This window comes from Gobio gobio, assembly GCF_949357685.1.
Source record: "Gobio gobio genome assembly, chromosome: 4".
In the NCBI taxonomy this organism is placed as follows: Eukaryota; Metazoa; Chordata; class Actinopteri; order Cypriniformes; family Gobionidae; genus Gobio; species Gobio gobio.
Window position 1 is genome coordinate 41,524,210 of NC_137100.1, and position 15,168 is coordinate 41,539,377.

Below are 15,168 nucleotides of genomic sequence, written 5' to 3' on the forward strand. Positions count from 1 at the left end.
TTTGAGGACCTGAAGTGGGACACTTACATTGACTCCATTGTGAAAAAGGCCCAGCAGAGGTTGTTCTTCCTTCGCCAGCTGAGGAAGTTCAACATGCCACAGAAGCTGCTGACACAGTTCCTCGTCATTGAGTCTGTCCTGTGTTCATCTATAACTGTCTGGTTTGGTTCAGGAGACTACAACGGACAGTTCGGACTGCTGACAGGATTATTGGTTTTCCCCTGCCCACCCTCCAGGATCTGTACTCTTCCAGAGTGAGGAAATTGGGCAGGTAAAATCACCATAGACTCCACTCACCCTGGCCACAACCTATTTGAACTGTTGCCGTCCGGACGCCGCCTCAGACCACTAGGCAGTGCACTAACTACATATTATAGGCACAGGAACAGTTTCTTTTCACAGGCTATTTCCCTCTTGAACAGTTGTGCAATTGCAAAACCCCATCATTATTCACAATACTGAAAATAAGTTCATTATCTGTAAATGTTTATTCTGATTAAACCTATTTGTGTCTTTGTACTTTAATATATTTTTTATTCTTAAATGTTATGTGTGTTGTTATATTTACACGTGGAAGCTTCAATACCAAGGTACATTCCTTGTGTGCAAACACACTTGGCAATAAAGCTCTTTCTGATTCTGATGCATATCAAAGCAATATTAAACCAACGTGTTAGTAGTGTTAATAATGAGTTCACCACTCCTAGAACAGCCGAGTGTGTCGTAATATAGCTATATTTTTTTGAAAGGTTGAAATACAGAATCGCATAGGCTACATAGAAAACTGACTGTAAATTAGCTAACTATAAAGCTAACCAGTTATTGTATACGTAAATTAGTTTACTTTCACATTGCCCCAATGCATTATCTCTGTATGCAACTGTCTTTTATGTAAATCAGCGTCAAAATGACAAGCATTAGCAAGTATGCGGCCACGAGATGGCGCTACATTCATTCTAGAACAAAACCCAAGCTAATATTTTCTGCTTTAACGCAACACAAGCGCGCGAAGAAATCCTTATTATTCACTAGGATTGTGATTCTCCTTGGCAACACGAACGTTTGTCTTCGTCCTCCCTAGAACCCACTGAGGGTTTATTGACGAATCTACAAAGCTAGCAATCCTAACCTTTATAGTGAAGTCGAAACACTGTTGCGCTCCTGTGGTTGTAACGGGAGTTTCGAACGCTCTCTGTGAACTGCAGGCTGTATTTAGGGAAATCCACGCGTCCATGGAGGCGGCGCTTATTGGAGTTCACTAAAGAGCAAGAGACCGTTTCAGTCCAGAGCAGTCAGTCAGTCTTTTGACTCAACGCTACACAGTTGATTTCGAAACGATTTACATCTGGTTAATAATTATATTATGGGCCGTTTTCTAAATCGTTCCGTCCAGTGATCTCTGTCCTGGCTTCCATATGAAAAATGCCCATCGACGTAAGTATTCAACTGTCTCTATTCAAATGTTCATTTACGACACGAAACAACAGGCGACTACTTTCGATTAAAGAGAGAAGAGATGATGGTCAATTTGCTAAATATTGTCAGTAGCTCTCAAGGAGCATACTAAATTTCCTTTGAATATGTGAATGGTGCCAGTGGAGTCCCAGGGATCTTTACACCTGGATATAATGGATTTCTTCCAGGTAACTAACTCTTCAGGGAATGTGTTTGGTTTTCAGCAAAGACTGTAGCCTTCCCACAGTGCTGCCCCTGTATTGGTTTTAAGGTAAGTTATGATGTAGTTTCTAATGTTGGTCTTGTGTCTTGTCTGACCAGTCTTGGTGTGATTTTCCACTGTTTTACACCTCAGGTTCCTCTGGACAGCTTCAGTCCTCTCAGAGATGCTGAACCAAAGCACATACATTGAGAAGGACTTCCAAGCACCAGATTAAAAGAAACACATCTCCCTGTATTCGTCTACCTCTGTCTTCAAACATCCAAAGTTCAGTCTTAAAAGAATATGGCGTTTTTAATAAAAAAGAAGAAGTTCAAGTTTCAGATACACTTCACCCTGGAGGAGCTCACGGCTGTGCCGTTTGTGAATGGGATGCTTTTCTGCAAAATCAGACTGTTGGATGGTGGAGACTTCTCCATTTCTTCATCCAGGTAAGATTTGGGATTCTCTCTGGTTGTATTGGGTCTAACACAAAAGTTCCATTGGTGTCCATGATTTCTGCCAAATAATAGTTGCTAGGGCAGTAAAACTGTGCTAACGTTTTATTAGACACCACTGTCATATAAAATACTGTAAATTACACTCTTTACACTTGGTTTAAGCTGTGCTTAACATGTACGATTGTTGATGGATGATTATCTGTTGAAATATATTTCAAAGGATGGTTGGAAGGACATTATTTCTGTTATTATTCTGCTGTTGTCTTTGGTGTAGGTTTCATGAGGAACACTTGTTCAGATCTTGGGTTTTTACCCAGCCTGCCCTGCAGCATTTTTGGGTCCATTTAAAATGCACTTAGAAGACCACACAGGTTGCTTTGTGGGTCTCTTGAACAGGTCTCACATCAAAAGCCAAGACATTTTTTAAAGGTCAGGGTCAAACCACTGTGCCATTCTTTACATTGTTTACCCAGGTAAAGGATTTGCTCTTTTGATCATTGCACACAGACAGCCTGAATTGCGCAATCACGTCCATTTTCATGATTTCTTTTGCCCGTGACTAATTCTAAACACATTCCTGCACTTTGACTGTGGTTTAAGATGATAGCACACACATGTCAGTGTTACAGTTGTTTATAAATGGAGGCTTAAGCTCTTAGTTGGTTAAACTCACAGTTGGGCAAGTCTGATCAGACACAGCCTAATTAGAATAATGAAGGACCATTAGTAAATCTGAGTGAATCAGCAGTCTTATATGTTGACCAGTGGGTTATGATTCAAGCATGTGAATGCCATAAAGATGTTGCATGAATCTTACACCTGATGTGTTCAATGCATTATTGTTACCCTATTATAGACTCAAAACAGTTTTGCAGCCATCTGATATAGATAGGTCACAATTTGAGATCACATTTATTTATTTTTGTCACACTTTAGTTTAGGGTCCAATTCTCACTATAAACTAACTATTTATTAATTATGACTTTTTCCTTAATAAACTCCTAATTACTGCTTATTAATAGTTAATAAGGTACTAGATGTGAAAAGGTTACTTCAGCGATTTAGCATTAAGCTTTGTATCAGTAGAAACCCGGTAGTATATTCAAATTATCGTACTTTCCCCCCTCATGTCCCCCTGAGACGAGAGAATTATGCATTTTATTTCTGAAAAAAATCCTCAGATGACGCAAATATCGTCGTTCCACATGTTTTCAACCCGCCCATAGGGGAGAGATCTCACTCTCAGAATGTAAATGCGCACGGCCGCTCGGCTCAGGCATTAATAACGGAGCGGTACAGAGCAAAGTGAGTGTTTCAACTTTTCAATGAATTCCTATGAAAGTTAAGCTTCCATAGGCATGATCTGAAAACGCGCCAGACTGAACACGTGCCGAGAATGACTGCCGCACTTACCTCAGGTCTGCTCAGCTCTTCACTCTCATGATTAATGAAATCTGACTCCTGCTGCGTCTGTGCCGTGACTTTCGTTCGGCTCACTCGCACTTTATTGAAAAGACACGTTCAGTTTTTAATTGTAGTGTCTGTTCTCTAACTGAACGAAATGATTTTATTACTATGAATATCAAAATGACGGTGGGGCGGTGTCATGGTGGGCAAGTGATAACCAGTAGCCGTGGCTTTGGGAGTGGCCTCGTAGGGCTGCGAAGCAAGTGCATTCTGGTGAGAATGTTGTCAAGTGAGTCGTTGTATTTCATCCACTCGAGACAAAAATACATTTTCTGTCTTTTCTCAGTCTAGAAGGCACCAAATTCAAAAATAATTTCACATTTCTACTACATAAATGACCCAATTTACATACACATTCATCTTGCCAGCGCTGAAGTACCCCTTTAAGTTAAGGTTTTGGGTAGGATTAAGGTGCGTAGTATATAGTCATGCAGAATAAGCCATTATAAACTGAAAATATCCTAGTAATATTTATGATAATAAGCAACTAGTTAATAGTGAGAATTGGACCCTAAACTTAAGTGTTACCTTTTTTTAACACTTATCTAATATCAAGAATAAAATGACAGTTTGGTAATAGACTTGATATGAGATGTATGTGTATATTTTCAAATGTATACACACCTATAGATAGATATTAGATATAATATTTTTACTCAGCAAGGATTCATTATATTGACAGTAAAGGCTTTGCTTTAACATTGCTACAAAATATCTTTATTTTAAATAAATGCTGTTCTTGTGAACTTTCTATTTATCAAATAATCCTCAAAAAATGAATTGCGATTTTTCCCTAGAACCACCTTCCGGCCCGTTAGCGACGGCCCAGAGTGCACGAGAAACAGTAACTCTAGAGGCCAAAAATGTGTCAGTCTATTTGAAGTCCTCTTGTGTTGTGAAGTTGTTGTTAGTGGCATATGACTGGGGGTGGTATATTGTGTGGGCGCATTGACTTGCTAGCGGTGCCAGGCACAGTGCGTGCTCTCGTTCTAGTGCACTGAGATGCCCTCCACATTCATTGCGCACAATGCCTTGTGTATCTAATGTGAGGAGGGAGAGGAGGGTTATGTCATGAATGTCCCAACGCCATTATTCCTCATATGGACTGATAGAGAGATTAGATTGGATAGATAGCAGGAACTGAGTGTGTGGTAATTTCTAGAGAGAGAAAGTGAAAAAAAAAAAACAAGACAGTGATAGGAACTGGAAGTGGAATGCAAGATGGATAGAGGAGTAATGCATGAAGGAGAAAAAGAGGGTGAGAGAGAGAAAGCGTAAAACAGGACAGAGACTTCAGTGATAGTCCAAACAGAGAGCCGTTTGTCTGACTAAGCCACGGTCCTGTTTCCCTCTGCCCTCCTCCCCTCTCTCATTCTTTTCTCTCACTCTCTCACGTTTCTTCATCCTTCTGTCCTCTTTATCAGTGTGGACTGAGTTCATGGAGCGCTTGATTGACAGGAGTAAGCTCTCAGAGTGATGACAGACCAATAGTAGTAGTGTCAATGTGGAAGACCTTGCCTCTTTAATCTGATCTCAGACTCGTTCTCCAGCTTTTTCATGGTTCAGGTTTGCATTTGAACTTGGAGAAATCAGATCAACGTGATGAAAATTCCTGGGGTGGATGATGAGGTTGTAGACACAGAAGTCATTATTTTCCAGAGGTGTCTTGGCTTGCTGAATGGACAGAGGGCAGTGAAGCCTGAAGGAAGAGAGAGTGCTGATTGGGTTGCTTTTTAATGGATGGTCTCTATAGAGGCGGGAGTTAAACTTCCCATTCAGACATTCACAGTCATGACACGTGAACTACATCAACTTATGCAAACCATTATCACTACCGTTGGCTGGTCTTTTTTTTTTTTTAGCTTCCTGTTTGTGATTAGCACCCAAACATTAAAAGACTTTGCTGAAAGATTCTAGTCTGAGTTATAAATAATTTTTGTAGCAGATTTTCCTAAGGTGTTTCATCATTGTGGCAGAGGTTATACAGCAGCAATGGTTGCTAAGGAAACTGTGCGTGTGTGTGTCTCTCCACCGATGGCGGTTTTGATGAAATTGCTCTGTAATTGTAATCATTACAGGGATGCTCATCTCTCTTCCTTCCTGTTCTGTTCCTCTGCCTTCCACAGACGATAAATACTCAAGCAGCCATGTGCCTTTGATTCTCACAGATTTATTTCTGCTCAAGAATTAAGGCTTGTTCCCACCAAAGACAATAACTAAAATGATAACTAAAGTTTTAATAGTAATTTTAATTCTATGCATCCACAGTAGGCCATTCTGTCAAGGCATTTTGGGGTTATCGGCATTGGCCAATAGGGCTAGGTATCAACACAAATTTCATGATTTGATTAGTTTTAATTCTCAAGTTTGCAATTCGATGAATTGAGGTATGTTTCAGTTATAATACATGGCAAATTTTTGGGGAAAAACTCTATCTCAACTAATGCTGTAAACTATACAAAGAACCCAAGTTGGTACCTTACAATAATATTAAAGGTTAAAATGAACTGATTTGAATAGGTTATTTACATTTAAATTACACATAAGGAATGTTTTATAATTATAACATTAATAACTTTTTAATGACAATCATAAATACTTGTTTTTGAAATAGAAACATTTAAATGGTGGCTGATCAATCAGCTGCAGATCGGTATCGGCCGATAATCACATTCTATGACTCAATCACTAGTCACTAAATTTGGCAGATCTCACAAACCGATTTAAATTTGAAGAGGTAAAATGTGCATGTAAACAGTATTCAGATGAGGGTTTAGCACCACGTTCTGCTTTGTAACTTCACGAAACATCAGTAAACCATAGTGAATCACGCATCTTTTTTTAGAGCAGTTTGTCTCGATTCAAACAAGCCCACACACAACATAACATGATGCGTAGATCTTGAGAAAATTGTTGCTCTTGAGTGACATGACATGCTGCTTGGCTACAGCTATAGGACTTCCGAACACAGATCATGACACGTCATTTCAACATCATTTGAAAGTTCAACCAGTGGAAACTGGATCTTGTGTATGGTGGGTAGGGACAACGTGTTGACACCAATCGGACATTGTTTTACAGCTGGAGCACGTTTGGATTGGATTGATCGCTAAGATTGTTAGGTCTTGATTTACCTTGCGTGGAAACCATGATAAACGGCACTGGAAGATTATCAAAAACTAAACCAAACTTGATTTTACCTGCCATATATACTATCTAATAGTCATCATGTCAAGCATGCATAACAACAAAACCAATAAATTGCATCACTTTTTCTGGGGTTTTCTCAGCAGTGTTGTAACCTAAGAACCTCCAAACATGATAAAAATCTAGTTTTTTCAAAATAAGGTTTTGCTTGTGTAAGGGGTTAAAGGTGACAGCCAACAGAGAGCTTACATAAAACTTGAATGATCGTTATCGGCCAATCGTGATGACAAGAAATCTAGTTGGTATCGGCTCCAAAAAATAAAAAAATCATAAAAAATTTGATGGATTCTAGCTGACTAATGAGTTGGACATTAAATAGTTTTTTTTTTTTTTCTGGGGTAAATGTAATGTTTCGTGACATAGTGTTTACAAGTTGTTGTTTTATTAATGTTTTTCCGCAGTTGAAACACTGAATGAGGGAGTTGTACTGTATCTTTTAACATACCTTCTGATGTTTATTCCATGCTGTAACTAGTAGTAAAGCGGAAGAAATGATCAATTAACGGAAGTTGTGTAGTTTCCTTGATGGATAATGCATATTGCTATTTATAATGCAAATAGATATTTTATAAAAGAAATTTACATTTCAGAAATAAATTGTTGAACAAAATATTTACTCCATTTACTTGAAAATATGCATTCATTATCCATTAAGAAAATTACACAAATTCTGGCCAAAAAAACTGATTTTATATATGTACACACTACTGTTCAAAAGATTTTAAATACATGTTGTTCTTCACGGTTTCCACAAGAATGTTAAGCAGCACAACCGTATAAAATTTTAAGTTTCTTGAGCACCAAATCACCTTTTCCATCACGGAAATAAATTATATTTTAAAATGTATTAAAACAGAAAGCAGTTATTTTAATTTAGTTACTGTTTTTACTGTATTTTAACCAAATAAATGCAGCCTTGGTGAGCGCAAGAGCCTCCTATCCAAAAACATGAAAAAATCTTACCGACTCCAAACTTTGAAATGTGCTGAATGTACATTAACCATGTCTAGATATGTGTAGATATCGGCTTTAGCCACTGTGCAAATCAGTATTGTTGACAACTACTTTATAAAAATCACTGAAAAAACAGGAAAACACATATTGTCCAATTTACTTAATCATATTATTTAGAATCTACTCAACAAAATTGTGGCTCTCTTCTAAACGTGATTTCTTTGCTTTCAATTAATGTAATTCTCTAAAATGTGCAGTCTAATAGATTACATTATTTGGGGTGAATGTGAACCAGTTAAGTACTCAAAAATGATTTTTGCTGAAACTGTAGTTCCCAGCATGCTTTGCTTGGGACTTGAGGAGTAGAGTAAAATTGTTAAAATTAAGTGTTATTTTATGTGTTTTTGGGCAAAATGAGAAAAGGGGGAGACTTTATATTTTTTAATAGTGTCTAATTGTTATTTATGTTGGAATTAATTGAACCATTTAAATAATGCTTTGTTACCATAGTGGAAAAGAGCGGAGCGATTGCTTAGGCTGTGGACTGATACAGCACATGTCATTAAAGAGCATTTCATACTTAGCATTTGGCATGTGCTAATAGAATGAAAGCTAGTTAGTACAGACTTATAAATCAGTCAACTGACAACACAAAAACATACAAAAATAAACTTGGGTTTTGTGATTGCATTAAATAGGCAGGGTCTAAAGCCCCCCTGTGCACACCACTGTTGTTAGGGAGCCATATTAAAATCACTGTGAGATTACTCAATTCGGTTACTTAAAAATGACTTCATTCCATGATGTTGAAATTATGTGAACAAATTATGTTTGTTTAACTTAATTGATCATGTAAATCCAGCACCTTTTTTATCAGTGATGTTTTTGTTTTATATTTAATATTTTGGTGCTGATTGTCGTTCTTAAATGAACAAAGAGAAAGCTGAAGAAAGAAAGAGCATCCAGTTTCTCTCCGCTCAGTGTGTGTTATTAGGACCATAGCGGCTTTGACAAATCAAGCAGAACCTCATTCTTTAGATTCCACTGGAAGAGTTACACCCCGAAACAGACACAGATTATGCTAATGGACAATGTGAGATTATGAAAACAAATCATTCTCTTTTTCATTGCCTAGAACCCATTCATGTGCATTCATGGCTGTTTGTGTTTAGTATCTTAGCAACAGGGTATCAAACTAAACCTTTGAGAATGTGGTACTTTAGGTAGTATGGCACACACACAAACGCACATTCACAATGATATTATACGTCTTATCTAAGACTCCAGATTCAGTGATTTATACACATAGGGCATCATTTTAATGAAGCGCTTATCTCTCTCCCACAATGCACCACAAAAACGACACATTCTGTCGGCAGTTTACAGGTTCATGCTCAATAGTTTGTCTTTTTTGCATTTCAATGGTGATTTTTCTCCCCTGCTTGTCTAATTTTCTCTTTTCATGGACATAAAGTGGCCCGTAAGATCTGTATCAGGGTGTATTCAGAGTTCAGAAGTTCAATTCTTCTGGTGACTATACACACCATAAGGTTGCTAGTTGAGTTCCTGGCATTTGCTGCCAGCTTGCTTACGCAGCACAAGTGGGCAGAGGTACAAGGGTCTCATCCCGTACAGGCCGCCGTGTTATTGGGCTACAACTACTCAATGAGATTAGCAGCTGAGACTCAGCGGTGCACCTGCTCTCAGCGGGGACAGACTGAGGCTGCTAAACTGCCTCCTGTAAACACTTCATGAAACAGATTGCTGTGAACCAAACAGATGTAGGTAAACAGTTGGAGTGTCTTAAAACTGGACTTTGCACTGTCTGCCCTCCTTTAGACATCAGCTACTGTTTTCCAGAGATCCATTAGTCAATTATTAGTGGTGCTTGCTGTTATATGTCTAAACTTTGGCACGCAACTCATCCCTTATCTTATCTGCTATTAAATTATATCTGAAAGTGTGTGTTTTGTTGAGGAGAAATGTGCTATTACTTTTCAAAGCAATTGGATTTTTCACAAGGCAGATGATAAAGCTGGTAAAAAAACAACAACCTTCGACTTGCATTAAGTGTGTTTACATGCAAAACAATATGCTGATAACCATCAAAAATCAGCTTATTTTAAAAACTAAAGAATACCGGCGGGAAATAAATGTGTACTGTACTGTAAAAGCAGAAATACAATGGCAGAGTTCTGTCTTGTTACATCAATAATCCTGACAATCTATAAAGGAAACTTAAACATCCCCACTTCTCTTTTCATGTTTTAAGATAAGATAACGATTGTATTAGTATCACGGGATATTTTTTTTATTACAGTAGCAACACTTAACATTCCTCTAGCTCAAACAGTAGAGCATGAATCTAGCAACAGCAAGACCATGAGTTTCATTTACAGCGAATCCATAAACCTGATAAAATGTCTATATGCAATGCAAGTCGCATTGGATAAAAATTTCAGCCGAATGCATTAATGTAAATGTAAGTGCACAAATGTATACTGTTCAATGGTTTGTGGGGTGAGTTACATTTTTAAAATGTTTTTTGAAAGAAGTCTCTTACACTAAAAGTAATATTGTGAAATATCATTACAATTTAAAAGAACAGGTTTTTTTTTTTTTTTTTAATACATTAAAATGTAATTTATTCATGTGATGGCAAAGCTAAATTGTTACTCTAGTCTTCAGTGTCACATGATCCTTCAAAAATCATTCTAATATATTGGTTTGGTGATCGAGAAATATTCCTCAATTTTTTCAGGATTCTTTGATGAATAGAAAGTTCAGAAGAATAGCGTCATATTCTAAATGACTTTCCTGTGCATGAATTAAAATATTATAAAAAAACAACAACTTTTGACCTCAAATTTTCAACGGCAGTAGTCACGCAATAAAATATGTACAATAAACAATAGAATTGAGGTATAGAATTAAAAAACATATATAAGTTTAGAAATGTTCAATACTGACATAGTGCCATAATAAAGTGGCAATAGGTCAAATAAAATACTGTATATAAATCAATAAGTCAAGAACTCTCTCATTTACTCATGGATTCTTGAGTCTGTGGGCATATTGTGGGGAAATATGGAATAGAGGGAAAGACGGATAAAAAGTGAGCACCATCTGGAAGTGAGTTTCACACAGAAGTAGGTTAAATGAAGTCCTGGGGGAACAGAAGGGTGGAGGGACAGAGGCATTGAGGACAAGCTTTATTTCACAAAACATGACTGGCTCTTTTGCGTCTGTCACAAGAAACAGTTTTAGATGTAGTTTGTTTGCTTTTGTTTACAGTAGTTTTGTTTGCCTCAAACCTTATTTCTCATGTTATATATATTGTCGCAGATCTGTTCAAGTATTATGTATTTGAGCTTCGCTCTCACAGCTTTTTCACAGCTGTGTCTTATGCTCCCTGGTTTTGCGTAGTCACAGGTTTCCAGGGGTCAACGTTCAGTTGCCGGATGTGTTGCAGGGTTTCACAGACAACATAGCTAGGAATGTCCGCTTGATTTACCTCTCTCCCCCTCACACGTTCCTCCATTCCTCACAGCATTATATGCAAACACTCCAGTGCAGACAACAGTGTTTCTTGGCAGCTTTAATAAACACATCTCCTCCACCTCAAATCTTCAGTCAGCCTGTTTGAAACGTTTCTCAAATTGGTGCAGACTAAGCTGTATTATCAGCACAAGCAACAGACATTATCTCTGGCGCATGTCCACACCTGTTACAGTTACCGTATTTAAATGACAAGCCTTGACATTGTATAGCCTACTATTATGAAAATATAGCCACACAAACCAACAGTTTTTTGTTGTTGTTGTAAGCTTAGGGCAAAAGCTTGTACAATACATACAGTCCCGAACAGGACGAAACATGATATTGTTACCATTCTGGTGATTCCAGTACATTTTCTGTTCATTTCAGCATCAGACTCTTTATATCAGTGCACTTTCATGGCCATTTTGTTGCAGTACAGTGTGTGACTAATACTGTCTGGTAGATTTGGGTTATAATATTAAATGAACACATGCTTTGGTGCACACCATTAAGGCACAGCACTAGCATCTGGATACTTCATTACACACACCAAAGCTAAATCAAAGCCTTTGTTCAGGGAGAACCTACCACAGAAAGAAGAAAACTCCTCGGGTGAATAATGACTGACATTAAGCTGGCTGTAATGTTCCACCAGTATTTTATCATTTCTGTTTCTGTTGGCTTAAAGCACTCATTTGAACATTCAAGAGAAGGAATTATTTAGTGACTTTGCACCCTGCTGCCCTTACATTTTGTTCTTCATGCAAATTGTAGTCGGTTTAGACTTGTCTTTTTTCTCCCTCCAACAATGTTTTTTGTGGTTTTGCCTCTGCACGTTAAGAGGCTAATCATTGTGCTTTATCTTCTGCTCGCTCTTCAGTTCATTCCTTTCTACTTAAGATGCATTTGCTGTCATACACACCGCCTGCTCTCTGATTGCAATCTCGGTGCAGTAAATCTGCTGTGCCTCTTAGAATTTGGACTCTCATTCAAAGACGAGCTTGGAGAGCTTGTGATGTCAAAGGTCAAATTCTTTTTAAGGCATAAAATCGGCATTAGTGGTGAACATATCCCGGCCCCTTTTCTTCAAGTCCTGCATCAGATAAAAAATGTCCCTCTCCCATTATGATGTATATCTGAGTGAAAATGTTAATGAATAATGGGACTCGATTTTGTCCATTGGAAATTGATTGGGTCGATGCTGTTTGCGAGGGAGAGGGAAAGTATAGCACATAAATTATGTTCACAAATAAATAGTTTATAATAAACTGTCAATTTTTATTTCATTGTGACTGTAATCAAGTATTGCATTAGTAGAGTATACATGGAGTATATTACAATGGAAGTATAGGGAAATTTAATTGGTCATCAACACCTTGGTTAGATATTATACATGCAGTGTAACAAATCTTTAGTTTCCCTAGCCCTTCATGCGTAAATGGCAAGTATCCTTGCATACACAAATCTCAGAATCAATGTTTGGCTGTTTAACATCCCTTATAACACACACACAGATTTATAAATTACTGTAATTACTGAAGCGTTTAGCCCATTGGCTACATTGGAGAACATTTGGTGAGTTTAGTCTTGCCTGTTTTATGGAGAATGACCGACATAGAAAAGACGAGCAGCTGAATGAAGAAAACACAGCTGGCACTCCTCAACTCCTATAGAGTTAATAACCACATCTTTTATGCTATACTATACATTAAATGTCCAGCATATAAAATTTTTTATTTACCAATTCATCATTTTATACCATTTGACATGAGCTTACACTCTAAACAGGCTCACATTAACAAGTGGCAGAAGAATTCTTTGCTTGATCTGTAACAACAACAATGCCTTCTGACATACAAAAAGCTCTACAATTTCCCAGAACTATTAAGGGCAATCAACCAAATGGTTTGTATCTGTCAATCCCACAGCAGTGTTCTTCTTACCACCCCTTCATTTTCTTACTTGTGTTTTTTATTTTATTTGGGTCTCTCCCTCTTTCAGTCAGCTGAGAGAGCCTGAGTCAGACCTTCAAATACTGCTCCTCCAACCACAAACACGTGAGGTAGAGAGAGAGAGAGAAAAAAGGGGAGAAAAAAAATTGGCCTATATAGGGTGATGGCAATAAAATGTGACTAACATCAGGAGACACTGTACATGCTGGTCTGCCTGGGTGCTACAAAGATCTGGAGTTGATTTCAAAGAGTTTCAAAGATTTCAATTTAGTCTGTGGTATTTTTGTAAGCATTCTGTTTCCATCAATCTTGATGACTTTGTTTTTAGTTGATCTTATATTTGTTTGTTTTCATGTGACCAGAGCTCCCACAGCAGGAGCATTTCATATTGTTTGCCTGTTCGTACAACAGTTATTGGCAGCATATCATCCTCCATAAAGAGTGAGCTGGGTTTTCTCATCTGCATTGCTCTGTGTTTCTGGCTCTTCTCTGAGGGTCTGGCCTGTCCCATGTGTTCTGATCCATTCCAGTGGAATGAGAGATGACTGAGAGAGCCTGGAGCCTTTGAGAGCCATTCTCCATGTTTGACCTCCAGACTTCAGCTCACATTTGAATGTTCAATTGATTACCTATTGATAAGTGTTTAATCATGCTTTTTAAAGCCAAGTGGTCCCTCTATCTTTGTTACCAAACCTCTTTTAAACCAACAACTCCAATAATTGTGACCTTTTGAATGCTTTCAGTCAGTAATCATTTAAAGTGAGGTTTTGTTGGCAAGTCCACAGGGTCCACTTAAAGCATTGAAGAGGCTCTGATGTCAAAACCCAGTGATTAGGGCCTCTGTTCCAGCGAATCACACTGCACGGGTGGTTACATGTGTAAAGTGCATGTAGGAATGGTCTCCAGCCATTTCCTGTGCCTCTTATGCAACAGCTAACAATGATAATGTCAAGAGGCCCCAGGCTGGTATTTGCATACTTTATCAGAGAGGAAAAGAGCCAGGTTATGATCCAGTGTTAAGTGTGTGAGTGAGGGTCTTTGTGGCTATGGATATCTGTAGTCTGTAGGGCTGCACGACTAAAGAATTTCCTAGTTGACTGTTAGTTGTTTATTTAAACCATAGTCGATTAGTTGGTGGAAAAACTACTTGTCCACATTGTCGGGGAGAAGTGAGCTACGTGTCTTGCTCACAATGAAGCTGGCCTGGATGGCATGATGGATGTAGAAGTCCCTGTAAAGTCAAAATTAAGTATCTGTTCTGAGTTTGTCACACCACAGACAAATGTGTTATTAACCACCCAGCCAAATTTGAATCATAAAAAAATCTGCCAAGTAAATAAAATAGCTTATCAAAATCTTGAAAAAATCAGCAGCATTCTCTGCTCTCAAACGCTGGGGGCCACCGTTTTATACCCGCCTAAAAAATCCTGGACACAGCAATGCTGAAAAACTGTTTAACGGTCTTACTCCGCCATTCAGTACTACACAGTTCACAGTGTTTGTAACGTTTTTCAGCAATACATTTCTAACATTTATAATGTGTTTAGAAACAAATCTCAAAATTGCCTTTACAGGGACTTTAAGTTAAACATGTTGTGCAGTAACTGCGGTACTAATTTAGCTTCCACTAGGTTAATGGTAGAGCGACGGCCATGTAAAGTTGCTAACGTTAGGCTACTACTTAATTAAAAAAAAAAAAAAGTCATGTTTGAGGTTGTACGTCACCTTTTTGTGGGCATTCTCTCGAAATGTTCCCACAGTACTTTTCTACCGACATATTACCGCATTGACCAGCCGTGACTGCGTGACTGTGAGAGAAATGTTGACTTAAAAAGTTTAAACAACATAAGCATGTTTTTCATGTAACTACTACAAATGAATTATTTTATCCAATATTTATGTCATGTCATGTACGTGTTTATGTTTAATACAG

The 15,168-nt window shown here is 37.9% G+C and overlaps 1 protein-coding gene across 4 annotated transcripts in view; it reads left to right on the forward strand.

Annotated features, from left to right (window-relative positions):
- The first annotated feature begins 1,240 nt into the window (after positions 1-1,240).
- eeig1b (estrogen-induced osteoclastogenesis regulator 1b) overlaps positions 1,241-15,168 on the forward strand; it is a 47,014-nt gene continuing 33,086 nt past the window's right edge. For all 4 annotated transcript variants that reach the window (XR_013816426.1, XR_013816427.1, XM_079816055.1 and 1 more), the window contains exons 1-3: positions 1,241-1,434; positions 1,680-1,726; positions 1,811-2,106. Coding sequence is in view for 2 of the 4 variants with exons in the window: in XM_079816055.1 (XP_079672181.1) it covers positions 1,961-2,106 (146 nt within the window). In the remaining 2 variants the exon portion in view is untranslated. The remainder of the gene's footprint in view (positions 1,435-1,679; positions 1,727-1,810; positions 2,107-15,168) is intronic.